Raw genomic sequence first — 15,016 nt, 5'->3', positions numbered from 1 at the left:
ATCTCATGGAGCTCTATCTTACCTCTTCTCTTCCTAGTGGCTGCTGAAGGCAGAACTTGCAGCTCTGTAGACCACAAATTGAAAACTACTGAACTAGGTGATCATCTCAAAATCTTTCCTACTCTAATGTTTGGTGACTTCTTAAAGCACCACGGGCTTCCCTGTGCAAGATGGGATCTGGCGAATGAGCAAATATTCTGTCAATAGGTCACAATCTTTTATTAAACCATTGTACCTACTAGGGCAATATTCATTTATCTTTTTGGAACCAGACCAAAAGAACCCTGTTTCATCATCCAGGTTTTGAAAAAAATTTTAAGGCACACATTCATTTTTCTGCTATAAAACCACTGGAGAGTTTTTGATCATTTGACCCCATATGTTAATATTTCTTCACATTGCTATTTCTGTGGTTCCATATTCTTGATATTAATGAATGCAATTTCTGAACTGCTTTTAAGTAAGTGGGACTAATATTTCCTTGGGCTTTGTTTATCTCTCACTCTACTTTCCCAAGTGATTGGTCACTATTTGGATTGAGTAAACATCAGTATTTATGCTTATATAAAAGAAGCTTGTCTAACCTAGGTGTGTGGCATTTCAAAGACCCAGGGGACCAAACTTTGCATAGACATGTAAAGTTGCCAGTACTGTACTGGTTGTGGGGGTCTATGTTGGGCTTAAACCAGATATTAAAGGGTGCTAAAGGCATCATGAAGAATAAGGTATCTGTGGCATGAATCGGGTCACCTGAGTTTACATAGTAGAGGAGGTAGGTCTGGAACTGGAAGCACTTAGACTTACAACCTAGCTTTCTTTTGCACAATCTAACCTGGGGCAGATCACTCAGCCTCTTTAGCCTTCAGTTTGTTTATCTGGAAATAACAGATAATAATCTCTGTCCGGCTAACCTCCCAGGGATTGTAAAACTGAACTGAGATAATGGATGTGAAAGCACTTTATCAACTTCATAAAGAAGTAACATTAGGCAAGTCATTTTACAGGTTTGGCTCTCAATTTGATAATGATAGCTGACTTCTGCTGAGTGCTTGGCACCTTGCTAAGAGCTTTATATGTATTATCTCATTTAATCCTCGTAGCTACTCTCTTACAGGAATATTATACTCATTTTACAAATGGCAAAACTCGGGTCTAGAGAAGTAAAGAAGTTACTAGCTAGTAAAGCCAAAGTGATAGACAGACGTTAAAATGGAGGATGATGATAATACCTGTTCCATTAACCCACAAGTTAATTAAGAGAATTGCATAGATAATTACACTTTTCAAAAGTGTAAGATGTAATGTAACAAGTGATTATTGGTAGTAATGAGCTAGTTTGGTAGAAGGACTGAATCGCCCTAGTAACGGAGTTATAGCTGACTGTCTGATGATGTGTGTGTGTGTGTGTGTGTGTGTGTATGTGTGTGTGGTATGACTATGAACTTGGAAGGATATGACCATGCATCCTAAAAAGAACCAGAACTCTGCTTTTTTACCTCATTATAGATAATGAATGAAAGTGGACGTGGGATTTTACAGTGATCTTTCTTATTGCTTACTCATTCGCTTCTCAGAGCAATATATTCAAATGAGGTTGATTGAAAGGAAGTTGTTACTTTTCTAAATCATTTACCTCTTGTAACAAAACAAAAAGACTTCCAAGATTAGGAAAACATTTCATTATACTTTAATTGCTAACGAGGCGCCCATTTTCTAGTCCCTACATTGAGTTCTCCTTTTTTGGAGACATGGCATGAATCCCATCTGAATAAAATGGCAATGTCTCACAGCTGGTTAAGTGGGGATTATTAGGCAGTTGCACATTGCAATTTATGGAGATGCTAATTATCTTAATTGCTCATGGTTGTTGTACTTTAAAAATCTGATACATGGGATTTACTCTGACGAAGATATTTTTTAGGAATTTGTGTCTCTGGCTGTTAAAACAAGAGAGAACTCCATTTCTAGACCCATAGAGAATTCCGGGGCATCTTTCCCCTTCATGGAGGAGAAAGCTGATTTCTGGAAAGTTTAGCAGTTTCTCTCTGAGGTAACATCAACATTATCATAATCATGATCTTCGTCATAATAGCTGTAGCAACTAACATTTTTGAGTGCTTATCATGTGTCAGACATTCTACTAAGCTCTTTAAATATCTTAGGGCACTTATTCCTCATGATGACTCTGTGGGGTAAGTACTGTTATTTTCCTCACTTCACAGGATAAAAGATGGAGATTTACTGAGAACAAGTAACTGGCCAAAGGCTACTCAACCAGTAAAACAGCAGAGCCAGGATCCCAAGCCAGCCTCTTTGCTCCAAAGCTCCCCTCCTAACCACCAGGCTGTACAGCATTGGACTAGTCACCAAGTTAGCGTGACCAGGTTTTTACATGCCCACTATACATAATGGCTTTCGCGATGCAGATTATTTCTTTAGAGTCGCATTAAGATTCAATCTGAGATTTTTGTTCACAATTTGGATCGTGGCCAGGGATGATTTATGCAATTTGCTGTCAAATTAAATGGGGCTGGACAAAAAAGTCCACTGGAACTCACCAAGAACTGCCGCTCGGGGCATACAAGTTTGGGCATTTGCTCAGGACTGTTGCTCGGAATTCCTTGAGGGAAGGGGGAATCTGGATGCATTTTCGGCTAGAAACAGATTTGTTTGCTAATGATTGTGACCATGATAGTGTGATGAGTGAGAGCTTTTTTCACTTTTCCAACCCTTGCCAATTGAAGCCCCCTTCATTACTGCCTTGGAGGGAACACTGGAGGCCCGTGCCAGAATGAATCTGCAAAGGTGCTTCTCTGATCTTCTCACAAACAATGTCTTGCACAATTTCCCCCAGACAGCATTAACAGTCATTCCGGTCTCATGGACTGAGCTAGAGGAGGCCAAATGTAGCGTAGTTTACATTGAAAGCCACTCTGAGAACACAAGGTGCTTATTAGCTGAACTAAAACGATGCCTTTTTAGTTGTTGCTGGACCATAGGCATACATTTTAGGGCTTTCTCGCCACATGATGGATTTTAGCCTTCACCTGAGAGGCAAAGATGAGACAAAGTACTGCACAAACAAACAACAACAGGAAAAGGCATTAAAAAAAAATTTCCCCGTGGTGTAAGACAGAAGCTGTAATTATGACATGGCAGGCACAAGAGAGGATTTTACATTTGATTAGATTCTAAACGTCTTAGCTACAGGGGAAAGGGTCCATACTATGGGGTGAAATGAATGCAGTGGAAAACAAAACATGCAGTAGATCCCTGACTTATAGGAGGAGCATGCCTCTGGACTTCTGGGAGTACCCAAGCTGGGACCACCACCAGAACACTGGAGAGAGCCTATGATGGGATTAGTGATGTCATTGCTCTGAGTCACCAATGAGAAACAGTCTTAATTTCTGCTAAAAGCCATTAAAATTTTAACTTCACTCTCTTTTCCTTCCATTAGAAGTGTTAAGTTTTGGCTTCCTTTTTGAGACCACTTTTGGCGAGGAAACAAGGTATTTTACCACTTCATAAAAATGACTGCATAAAAGACACCAGCAGAGAGCAACAAAAGCTCTCTTGGGATGGAACTTCTGGTCGTCAGGTAGGCTCAAATGTTGGTCTAGTAGGATAAGAGACTCATATTCCTGCCTCAGTAAAATGTCAAGTTACTATATATCATGGATATTCAGGCTTGGTTTAGAACAGTAGAAACCAAGAAGGCTAAATCACTGAATTCCAAGTGTCCACTGTACACAGTATGAACTCATCTGTGTTCCAGTCTTTCCAAGACTGGAAAGAAATATAGCAAAAGCATTAACACTGGTGATTTGTGGGCACTGGAGATGGTTAGTGAGGTTTATTGTTTTCATTATAGGCTTTTAACTCATCGACATTTCTTAGTTAGCATTAAGCATCAGAAAAAAAAGCCATAAAAACATAAAAATTATTTTGAAACCATGGGCTAGATGTCAACAATCTCTTTAGCTTTGAGAACCATTAGATGAGCCAATCCGCAAACCATGTGAACCAGTGCATATTGTCAGTGAGTGAAATGAGTAAGGGATGTCATTTAGTTCACTAGTTCAACTGTAAACATTTAGTTATTAGGAAGTAAATTAATGCCAACAATGAAGCTATTTTGGTAGATGAAAAAAATTGGATATCAAGGATTATGGCGAATGGTCATCATAACCAGTCTATTTCTGGTTTGTTTTGGTTTCAGATGTGTAGCAATGAGGGAATTCTTATTATCACAGAGAAGCAGATGGTAATGGTAACAGTTTTTTTACAGCTCACCCTGCAATCTCAGGATACTTATTTTTCAGCCAAATAGACATAATGCAGAACTTAAGGATGAGGGCAAAAAGTAGTTACTTTGGTGGTATAACATTTTTACAACTGTTACAACAATTCTTACAATTTAGCTGAGCTTGAACAAGTTAAAATTAGTTTAACGTGTTTGAATATATGAACTTCTTGTGAGTTCTTGTTTAAAAACACTTCAAAATATATCAAATCAAATTCACTGAAGAAACTCTGTGGAATAACAGGTTCTGTAGGCAAAGACTGAAAACCACTGACTTAATGCAACAAACAACCCTCTCACCCCCATTTCGTGGGTGAGAAAACTGAGGTCCAGAAGGGTAAAATAATAAACCAAGGGCTCCAGACTAATAATAATTTAGTGCACCTTTTGCTGTCCATGGTACTTCCTAGGCTTGACAGGCAATAAACTTGGTATGCGAACGGGATTTTGCTTTCAAATAATATATAATAGGCCCCAAATCCTAGGCTCATACAAGTAAAGTGAACAAATATCTCAAGGGCTAGATGAAAGAAATTTCCTTTGGAATTCAAAAATATCTGACTGTCGGTACTAAGGACGTCTACATTTTCCCTCTTGGGGGTTTCTAATTTTAGATACAAAGGCGATAGTTTACTGTCATTGTGTCACTCCTGATTTGACTATGAGGCAGTTATACCTGTAGTCAGAAAGCAGTTTCTTGCGGGTTTGACTCTGCTGTGTCTAAAGGGAGGGCAGACCTTTGTTAGACAGTATCTTCTCTCAGACCATCACTTCCTGTTTTCTCTTGGAATTTAGAAAAGTTGCTTTGATCCCAGGGATGCAAATAAGTGCAATGAATTTCCCAGCGATCCTGAAGTATCTTCACCTTGGAGCAGCAAATCTACATTTCCTAAAGCAGTTTCCTCTTAAATCTCTCCTACTGCTAAGTCTTAATTTTTACAGCTTTGTTTAATTACCTCTGCAGTAAAAAAGCAGCTTCCTGACATTTGCCTCTAACTTACTTTTCCTTTCTCTTTTCTCAGGTTTTTCTTAATAGCCACCTTAATAGCAACATTTATACATGTGCTATATTAGATGTTTTAAAATAACATAGGATGCAGACAAAGCATAAATTTCGCAGGCAAACCTCTTTCATTATAACATGGCCCTTTGCTTTTGGATAATAAGAAATAGGGCCACAAGTATTACTCCGACAGAGAAGATAGATAAAAATCAGAAGCCAGAAAAAAATTGAGTAAATTATAAACATTTTCTTAAAATTGTTAACAAAATGCTTTTATCTCACAACTGTCTTCCATGGCCATCTCTTTATGGAAGTTTTTTCCCCAGTTGTGGGAGTGAATCCCTTATTTCTCCTAGAAATTTACACATAAATTCTCACGAAAATGTGTAAAGCCTTTCAAAGTCTTCCTCTGGCTGAGCCCACCTGTCTGAATTAGGATAACTATGCTTTTCACACACTGGTCTTCTGGTATAGATGTAAAGATGTATAATAAGTAGAATAATTTAAAATTAGGGTTGAATTGCATTAGTTATAATTATCTTGGCTAAAAATGCTTCATACCCTTAATATTTCCAAAATAAAAAAAGTCCAAGTAAAATTTTAACACCTCATTCAGTTTTTAAACCATATCCAATTTTTAATACATAATTACCTGGTGTAACATGAACCTAAGTTAACTTAAACTTCACCCAAATTATATAATTACAAAATATTGATTCTTTCTGTGTCTTTAATGAAAACCTGTTACTCTGGGTTCAGTTTTATGAGCTAAGTATATGAGATAGGCAATTGTGCATCACGTGTAGAATTTAGAATCCATGAATATGAGACAGACAGAGTACAAGAAAATAAACTTTAGAAAGTTAACAGCAGAAAACAAAAACTTCAAAGATAGAGCGATTTTCATGCATGTTGCTCATGTACTATTTCAACTATTTAAAGTTTTATTTTTATGTACATTAATTACTAAACTATGATTTAAAAATAATATTGAGGTGCTTCTCAGAAATCCAAGGGGCCTGGGGAAGGATTTTTTATCTTTTGGTGTTCACAATTAGTTTCGTAGGAGGAGAATTTTTTTTTTATATCTTCTCTCTTATGCTGAGGATAAGGAGGCTAATAAAGAGATTTACCAGGAAGTGTTGCAACTACAAAGGCAAATGTCACACCACGACAAGACTGCTGACCTGTACTTTTATGACTCCTCATCATCTGAGATGTTTCATTTGTCAGTCTGATTCTTAAACCTAAGTGAGGGCCAGTCATAGTTTCCAAAAAGCCCAAAAGTCCAAAAAGTAACAATAATGCATGATTAGGAATGGACACTGGGCAGTGACGCTTATTTTTCATTAAATAATTTCAGAAGCTTAGTTGGAACTTGATTTATGTTTAGGACAAATAAACTGGTAAATTTGACTGACCTGGCTGGGCAAGGATCCAAGTTGCACTCTTGAAGTTTGGGTTTGGGTTTGATGTTCTCCGGGTAATACTGACAGTATTGATCAGCAACCACACGGTTGCTCCGAAGGTCGTAACACTCTGCCGATGTCAGCTGGTAACCTGTAGCATCAAACCATCCAGGCAAGTTTAAAACACACAAACCACGGTAAAATATAACGCAATATATTTCTTTATGCTTTTTGGCCATCTCCCATTAATGGAAATTCTTTCCCAATGCTTCAGGTAATTTCCAGGACACAAGACAGATAAATGGAAGGCTCGTTAATTTTTGCAGACCTCAAATACTATTTTTCCACTCAAATTTTAATCATTAAATTATACTATAAGGTTTGAATCAAGAAGGGCAGAGCTAGGTGAAAAGACTCCGCTGTAAGTCCTAGTCTTGTTAATTTGCTTTGTGTCTTCTAAAAGTGTAACAAAAGATGATCAGTATTTACTTGCCAACCATTAAATTTTGCAAGGATGCAAAATTGCCTCCTTTGTATCTGGGGCACCAGGAAGAATAAACTCCCAAATTGATCAATGAAATAAACTCTAACAGTGCTCCCGTTGGGGGAATGGGGAACAGCACAAGATCAGGTCCTGCCAGTGGCCTTGGGAACACTATCTTTGTCTAAATTCAACCTGAGTAGGTTAGGCTGAGTAAATGGAGGATGAAGATCCTAACAGGAGCCACTAGGAATCCCTCCAGAACAATGACAATAATAGTACTCCCCTAATGTTCAATTTCCTCTTGACCTAAAATCCGTGGCCATTGCTCCTGATATTTTTTAGTTTCCGTGCACACATTTCCACTGTTGAGAGAATTCTTTTAAAAATAGCATTGCTGTGTACTACTTAGTTGCATTCGTTGGAGCTTTCCCACCTGCTTCTCTCTCTGTGTTTCTGGTGAGGTGTTGATGAAGACTGAGATTCTTAGGGTGAAAAAGAAATGTACATAGATAATTTTTTTTTAACTTAGGCTTTTGTATTTTCTAACCCTAACCAACCTCCAAAATATATTCTCTCTGGCAGGTGGTTAAATATTATCGCTAGATATGTGTTAGCAAGTCAGAGTTAGAGTAATTAAAGACTTGCAAAAGATTTTAGGAGATCAGAAGGAGGCTTATAAACCAGATTTCCTGGCTTGGGGCTGTGTTCTCAGACCACCCACAAAAATTAATTGTTCATTAAAGACCCAAAAAAAGACCTTTTAACAATGTTACTGTAAAGATGAAAAGCATGGAAAGTAATAGGTCAGAGCACATGTTCCATTAAGCTTTTTATTTTATAAGAAAATCAAAGAGAAAAATGACATTGTAAATAAGTATACTTTTATTTTTCAATTACATTATACTCTAAAGCAGATAATATTATGACAAACTAATCATTTTATAATAAGAATTATAATTTGTAATTTTATAAGCAAATCATTTTATACCTTTTATACTTTTATATTTTCCATATGGTAATTTCTACTCAAGGACAGAATTTATCATGTAGTAAAATGTGGGCCTAATCAATAAGTAAATTGTGTACGATTATGATTTTTAAAAATCATAATCTGTCATCTTACAAATGTTGTTGTCAGGCTATCTGAGAGTGTGTGAAATGAAGGTTTAGAACAAAAATGAAATAAATGACAAGATAATTGTGTTTTCAAGCATTTCACAAGGTAATTGGAGTAGCGATTGTTTGTTTACACTTAGCAAAACGTTGAATGTGGAACCAGAAATATAAACGGGAACTCGGAGATCATTTCTTCAGTAATTTTCAAACTGTGGTCGGTACAGTGGGAAGAAGGCTGGTTTCCACATTGCTCCTATCTTCATTCTGAGCAATACTCCTTTTATCTGGGCTTCCTAGTGATCTTTCTTTTGAAGCAAGGGTTTGATCACTCAAAACATTTGAAGACCACTAATGCTTCTACTTCTTCACTTAGATGTGAGGAACATAAGACTGAGAGGGGTTATATCCAATATGAATTTAACATTAGTTGCCATTATATAGCAAGGCATCATCAAGGTTACTGAAATTAACCTCCAACAGCAGCTCTGTGTGAACCTGGCATAGTGGGCATATTACTGAATTGTTACTTCTCACAAAGCACGGTTTGCATTTAAAAAGAAAAGAAGAGGGGCATCTGAGTGCCTCAGTCGGTTGGGCGTCTGCCTTCGGCTCGGGTCACGATCCCAGAGTCCTGGGATCGAGCCCTGCATGGGGCTCCTCGCTCAGCAAGGGAGCCTACTTTTCCCTCTCCCTCTGCCCTTGCTTGTGTGTGCTCTCTCTCTCACTCACTCTCTCTCTCTCTCTCTCAAATAAATAAAAATCTTAAAAATAAAAAGAAGAAAAATAATTATTTGCTTGGATTTCTTTCTTCAAAACTATTTCCTATGCTAGTCATTAATAGGTGTATCAAAATTACATATTCCCAAGAAACATCAAAGTAATTGGCATCTTATTTTTAAACAAAGTAATTTTCTCTTCAGGACAGATAGAGCAGATGGAAATACTATTTTGTTGAAATGCTTAGAATGTTGAACGAATAGTTATTTAACAACCAAGTAAAAAGCACTTGAAGGTATTTTTGACTAACAGCTTTTAAGCTAAAACCTAACATTATTCTATAGAACCTCATTTTTGGTGGTGTGTTCACATTATGCAGCTGAAGATGAATTATTTCATATGTTCTTACTGTTTAAAAAAAACGAATAGGTAATAATTTGTCTCTATTTTGAAGTACCATCCTTCTTTTCTCTTGTCAAAATAATCTAGTGATTCCCATGTGGATTAACTACTTAACACTGTCCAATTAACAGGCTTCTATGAAGGTGGAGCCAGAATTTATTTGATGTGCTAGTTTTTAAAGGAATATACATATAATTTTATGCTCATTAAATCAGCAAAATTAAACAATTCTTATAATCCACAAATACTGGCTCAGTTGGCAATGAAACTCAAATATTCATATGCTGCTTATTACCATTCTGGAAAGAATTTTGGTAATATATGCCAATAGCCACAAAAATTCTGAAACTCACTCTTGAGAATTTATTCCAAGGAAATAATTTGAAAGAAGAAAAATACTTAGGTATTAAGTTATTCATTACATTATAATAGAAAAGTTTCAATGAACTAAATCTTCTATAGGGATATGGCTAAATAAATTATAAAATGATTTGAAGCAATTATTATGTAACCATTATAATTATCAAGGGCAGAAAATGGGGAGGGGATATCTTTTCCAGTAACACAAAATGCTGTCCATGTTGCAGATGTGACAGAGTAGAGATAGAAATTCATTTGGTGACTTTTCAGGAGAGATGTGTTTCAATGAATAAATAAGGCAAGGGGCATTCCATTTACGGTGCAGATGATGGGGTAGGGTTTAACAAAAACTGAGTCTAAGTCTGTAGTGCAGGGACTTTTTTTTTCTTCTGGTAATAAACTATTTCCTTTAATTAAATCAACCTCTGATTCTTTTTGGATACATCATGCTAGGTAGTAGGCCTGACAAACATTCTCCATTTGTCTCCTGAATAACTAAGTTCTCTTCAACCAGATGAGTAGTTTATTCTCAAAGGAACAGAATAGAGTCAAGACCGTTTCCACTAATGGAACTTTGCTGACAGAAAATGTTCATGCAGCATCTAGAGGGAGGTATCTGCCTTACAGGAGGGCTTCAGGATTTGGCCCCATTCAGAATAAAGAATCAGACCCATCACAGCACTCAATTTCTTCCACATTGAAATGACTATTTTCATGACAGCCAAGTCTTCCCTCACAGAAGCCAAGAGTTCCAAGGGTAAGTGAACACCATTACCTCCTCCACAGGTTGCTGAGCAAGGAAAGAAATCTGTCTCCCTCCATCGGTGGATGATCGGCTGATAGAAGATGAACTGGACTGTGCTGTCTGCGGGCCCCGAGTTGTGGATCTGCAGGAGATAAAAGCAAAGAGAGAAACTGGTATGACAGGGAGGGGCTTTCTTTGTCCCTTGCAACTTGTACAAGAATGCACAGTGGCACCGACGGCCTTAGGCTGCATGAAGAACCACTCTAGGAGAGAAGTGGCCATAGCGTGGATTTTTATATGTAAAATATGTATGTATGTGTATTTTTATTTTATTTATTTATTTAAAAGATTTTATTTATTTATTTGACAGAGAGAGACACAGTGAGAGAGAGAACACAAGCAGGGGGAGTGGGAGAGGGAGAAGCAGGCTTCCAGCCGAGCAGGGAGCCCGATGCGGGGCTCGATCCCAGGACCCTGGGATCATGACCTGAGCCGAAGGCAGATGCTTAACCGACTGAGCCACCCAGGTGTCTTGTGTATGTGAATTTTTAAATGCAGGTTCCAAAGTAGACAATTTGTTCTGAGGAAATTATAAATGCCATATACTGCAGAAAATGAAAGATCCTGTCTTTAGTCAAGAAAAAAGAATTAAAGAATTAAATGGCTCTGCCCACTCAGAGATGTTTCCTGGCACTTCAGTGATTCATACATTTTAATGTGCAGAGTTGCCAGTTGGAAGCTTGCTAAAATGCAAATTCCTGGGCTCTTGCAATGCAAGAGCAATGGAAACATTGATAGTCCAAGTACCAAACTTTGAAAAACACCAACTTACAATATAAAAGCAATGTGTACTTTGAATATTCATGTCCTTATGGAAATTACAACCCCATTTTGTTTTTATTTATTTTTTATTTTTGTTTTTTTTAAAGATTTTATTTATTTGAGAGAGAGAGAGAGCACATGAGAGAGAGTTGGGTCAGAGGGAGAAGCAGATTCCCTGTTGAGCAGGGAGCCCGATGTGGGACTCGATCCCGGGACTCCAGGATCATGACCTGAGCCGAAGGCAGTCGCTTAACCAACTGAGCCACCCAGGCGCCCCCCATTTTGTTTTTAAAAAGGGGAAGTGAGGCAATAATTCTTTAATAATTCCTAAAAGTATAAGGTTGAGAAAATATACTCAATCTGAAAGAGAAGGAAAAAGTACCCAATAGGAGCAGCGCCTTGATTTCACAAAGACATAATGACATGCCGTATAACACGGAGACAGTTGGGCAAGGCTTGGACTATTTATTATACTAAAGGAAGTTCCATGGACAACCAAGAGGGCCACCTCTTACTTCAAGACAGTTAGAGGCATATCAGCGCATCATGTGGTCTACGTCTTTATGTTTTCAGGCCTTACCGTGGTCCCACTGCCCTTTGCCTAGGATAAGCTGATGGATTTGGCCTTCAGATTTTTAAAAAAGACAGCCTATTTTCCACTACTGAGTTGAACAACTGGTTAACAACTGGATTAAACATCTAGGAACACTGGAATGCAGGGAGTAGGTGTTAAATCCTAGACCAATTTTTGGACTTTGGATGAAAATATTGGAAATGTTCCTCAGATAATCTGCAAGAGCTGGAAAAGGAGAAAGAAGAAAGAGAGAGAGAACTATAGAATATCTCATATTATGCTGGCATTCTGACCCATGAAACATCGAGGTCTTTCCTAATTAGAATAAACAGTGATACAATCCCTTACTTTAAAGCCAAAACAGCTGAAGCAATATGGTGTCTTTCACAAAAGGGGCACAGAGCCTACAGATTAATATTTTTCAATCCTATGTGTCAGATACAGGATACCTAATTGCTTGCTCAGGGATGTAGTATTAATCACATTCTTTGGAAAGTTTTTTTTTTTTTTCGAGATTTTTTTTTTTTTTTTTTTTTTTTAAGCTCACAAAAGCCTATAGCTCTCTTGGGATGTGTGGTTTCCATGCTGGAAAGGTATTAGAAGAGGACTCTCATTTAAACATCAGCTCCGTGAAAAAATAAAAAGACCAGAAGATTTATTTAGGCTTAGAGAGATGGATTTTTTTTGCAGAGGTCTCTTTTGGGATGCTTGAAATTAAACTAAGTCCTAGGAAAGTGGAGGAAAAAACAAAAATGAGGAGGCTATAACATCAAAATCCTTGGAGAAACCTTGTTCTAGAATATCTGTACAGTGTCTGGGCTCAGTTTTTGATCTGGTTTAAAGAGGAAAAGATGGAACACATCAAATTTTCAGCTTCCTAGAAGTTACCAGTAAAAGCACATTATGCCTTGAGAGTAAGGAATGCATGTCAAGACGTTTTGGTGTTAAGAGGAAGTGTTAGTAAATACTATGTTGAAGGAAAGAAAATAAGGACCTTAGAGAGGATATTGTTCCTAACTGTCCAATGAAATTGATGTACAATGACCGTGAATGCTGAGACTGTATGCCTAAATTTGAAAAGAGATTGGAAATGAACAGGGGTATTGTTATTTCAAATAGATAAAAACAGTTGTGATGTATCCAAATCTCTGACCATACAAATCTTACCTGATTCGACACTGATAATATTCCTGGTTCTCTCTTCTCTATAAGCACCTTCTTTTAATAATAACCAACAACTGCCACAGCAACCGGCACTTACTACATGCCTACCGTATGCAGGGTACATTTTATTTATATTAAATCAAATCTTAGAACTACTCTGTATTATCTTTCCACATTTACATTATGATAAGAGATAGGAGTCTCAGAGAGGCTGAGTGACTTGCTCAAGGCTACACAGCTAGGGAAGAGCAGAGCTGGGATTTGAATTCAGGTCTGCCTTGGCTTGAAAGCTGCCATTCTTTTCATAGTACCAAACAATTCTGTTAGTGTTAGTGTTGTGGAGATATCAGGTATTTATCTTCAGTGGTGGCCTTGTACTGTTCTTCTCAGTATCTTAAGTTTTCATTTGCAAGTAGGAAAATAAAGAGGCTAACCCAATGTCTAACTCTGATGGCCTAATTGTTGCTCACAGAGATGAGCTTCCATGTTCCTTGTTTCTGGTCTTACTAATTCTGGGTGGCTGGGACTTTTGTTATCATTAGCTCTGGAGCTTTATACACCCTAAATCCTCAGACATCAGGTTCTTATTCTCCAGGATATGCTGAAAGCTTCAGTTTGACACATTAGAATTTAGTTTTAGGGAGCTAAACACATCTGGCATATGTAATTTGGGCCTCCTTAAGTTAATAAGGAAAAAGAATGTTCTGAAACAAGCTTTTCTTCCTATAATTACAATGATTCAGTGTTTCTAATTTAATATAAGACTTCTCACACTGAAAGGAAAAGAGAAGACAAAAACTGGTCACTTTCCATAGCAACTGATCTCACTGTCATGATAGAGTGCCCAGGACAGGGCAAGTGTGTGAGTGGGTAATAGATGAACATTAGGTCCATGTAAAATCAAAGGAATCAGGAAGACATTTCAAATGCATGAAAGACATCATCAAGTACACAAAGGATCTCCCAGTTCATGCACTATGAAATGCCACACTTTTTTCTTCGCAGTTGGGAAAAGGGGTAATTTGTGAGCCTCAGCTGTTCCCCTACCATGTTCTTTTCTCTCCCTGGTGTTGTAGAAACTTTTGCCCCAGACAAGGCCAACAAAGGGTTGGGAGTCAGGAGTCCCCCTATGCTCCTTGGCTGCTGAGTGATGCACAGGGTGATGCTCCATGCTGTTCAGAAAGACATATGAATGCATTATCTGTGTCTAATGCTCTAATTGATGCAAATGCAAGACACAATTTTTCTACTACTTTGGTGTCTTAGGTACTCATCAGTCACTTTTCTCTATGACGTTCTTCTGAAATTTCTAGAATGGGCACAAGCTGAACAGGTACCTTAGCTGCTTTCACAAGGAGAACTAAGTTGGAAGTTTTAGGGAAGGAGGGACCATCACTGAAAAAAACCTTCCACTGGCTGAGAAAGTCAAGTTCATTCATTGGGGCTGCAGGTTCAGAAGGATGCACATGGCATGTGGCAAGGAGGAACAAGGAAGAATGGTCTTGAGATGGTATGGAGGTAGAACGGACAAAGTTTAAGGTCTAACCGGGGGCATATAGAAGAAGGGGAAATCAGTGTGAATCGAAGGTTTCTGATGTGGCTGGGTAAATAGCATATTATTCCACAAGATAGGAGATAAAGAAGATTAAGTAGGTTTCTGGGGCTAGACAAGTCCAGTTTCGGACATGTTGCGCTGGTTGCACCTATGGAATATCCAAGTGGTGATGTGCAGAAGGCAGCTAGATGTATGAAATGCCTCAGCAATACTGTCAACTACTGACATGTGAACAATATTACTTGAATCCAGTTCACTATTTTCAGTATGTGTATTAACTCTTGCAAGGCTACTAGGGAAAGGAATACAAATGGTTTGTTCAGCAGTGCTCTAAGGGTTGCAATAAAATAAAGACAGCT

At 37.9% G+C, this 15,016-nt stretch overlaps 1 protein-coding gene across 1 annotated transcript in view; it reads right to left on the bottom strand.

Annotated features, from left to right (window-relative positions):
- The window catches only part of ADAMTSL1 (ADAMTS like 1), a 407,202-nt gene that overhangs the window by 233,701 nt on the left and 158,485 nt on the right, over positions 1–15,016 (bottom strand). Inside the window, exons 8-9 of the mRNA XM_073880850.1 lie at positions 10,573–10,684; positions 6,731–6,869 (exon numbers count right to left, since the gene is read on the bottom strand). Of these exons, the coding sequence (XP_073736951.1) occupies positions 6,731–6,869; positions 10,573–10,684 (251 nt within the window). The remainder of the gene's footprint in view (positions 1–6,730; positions 6,870–10,572; positions 10,685–15,016) is intronic.

This window comes from Callorhinus ursinus, unplaced genomic scaffold, assembly GCF_003265705.2.
Source record: "Callorhinus ursinus isolate GAN/ISIS: 27379988/994484 unplaced genomic scaffold, GSC_fseal_2.0 scaffold39, whole genome shotgun sequence".
NCBI classification, from domain to species: Eukaryota; Metazoa; Chordata; class Mammalia; order Carnivora; family Otariidae; genus Callorhinus; species Callorhinus ursinus.
The sequence above is the reverse complement of the archived record's forward strand: the minus strand, read 5'-3'. Positions and strand labels throughout refer to the sequence as shown.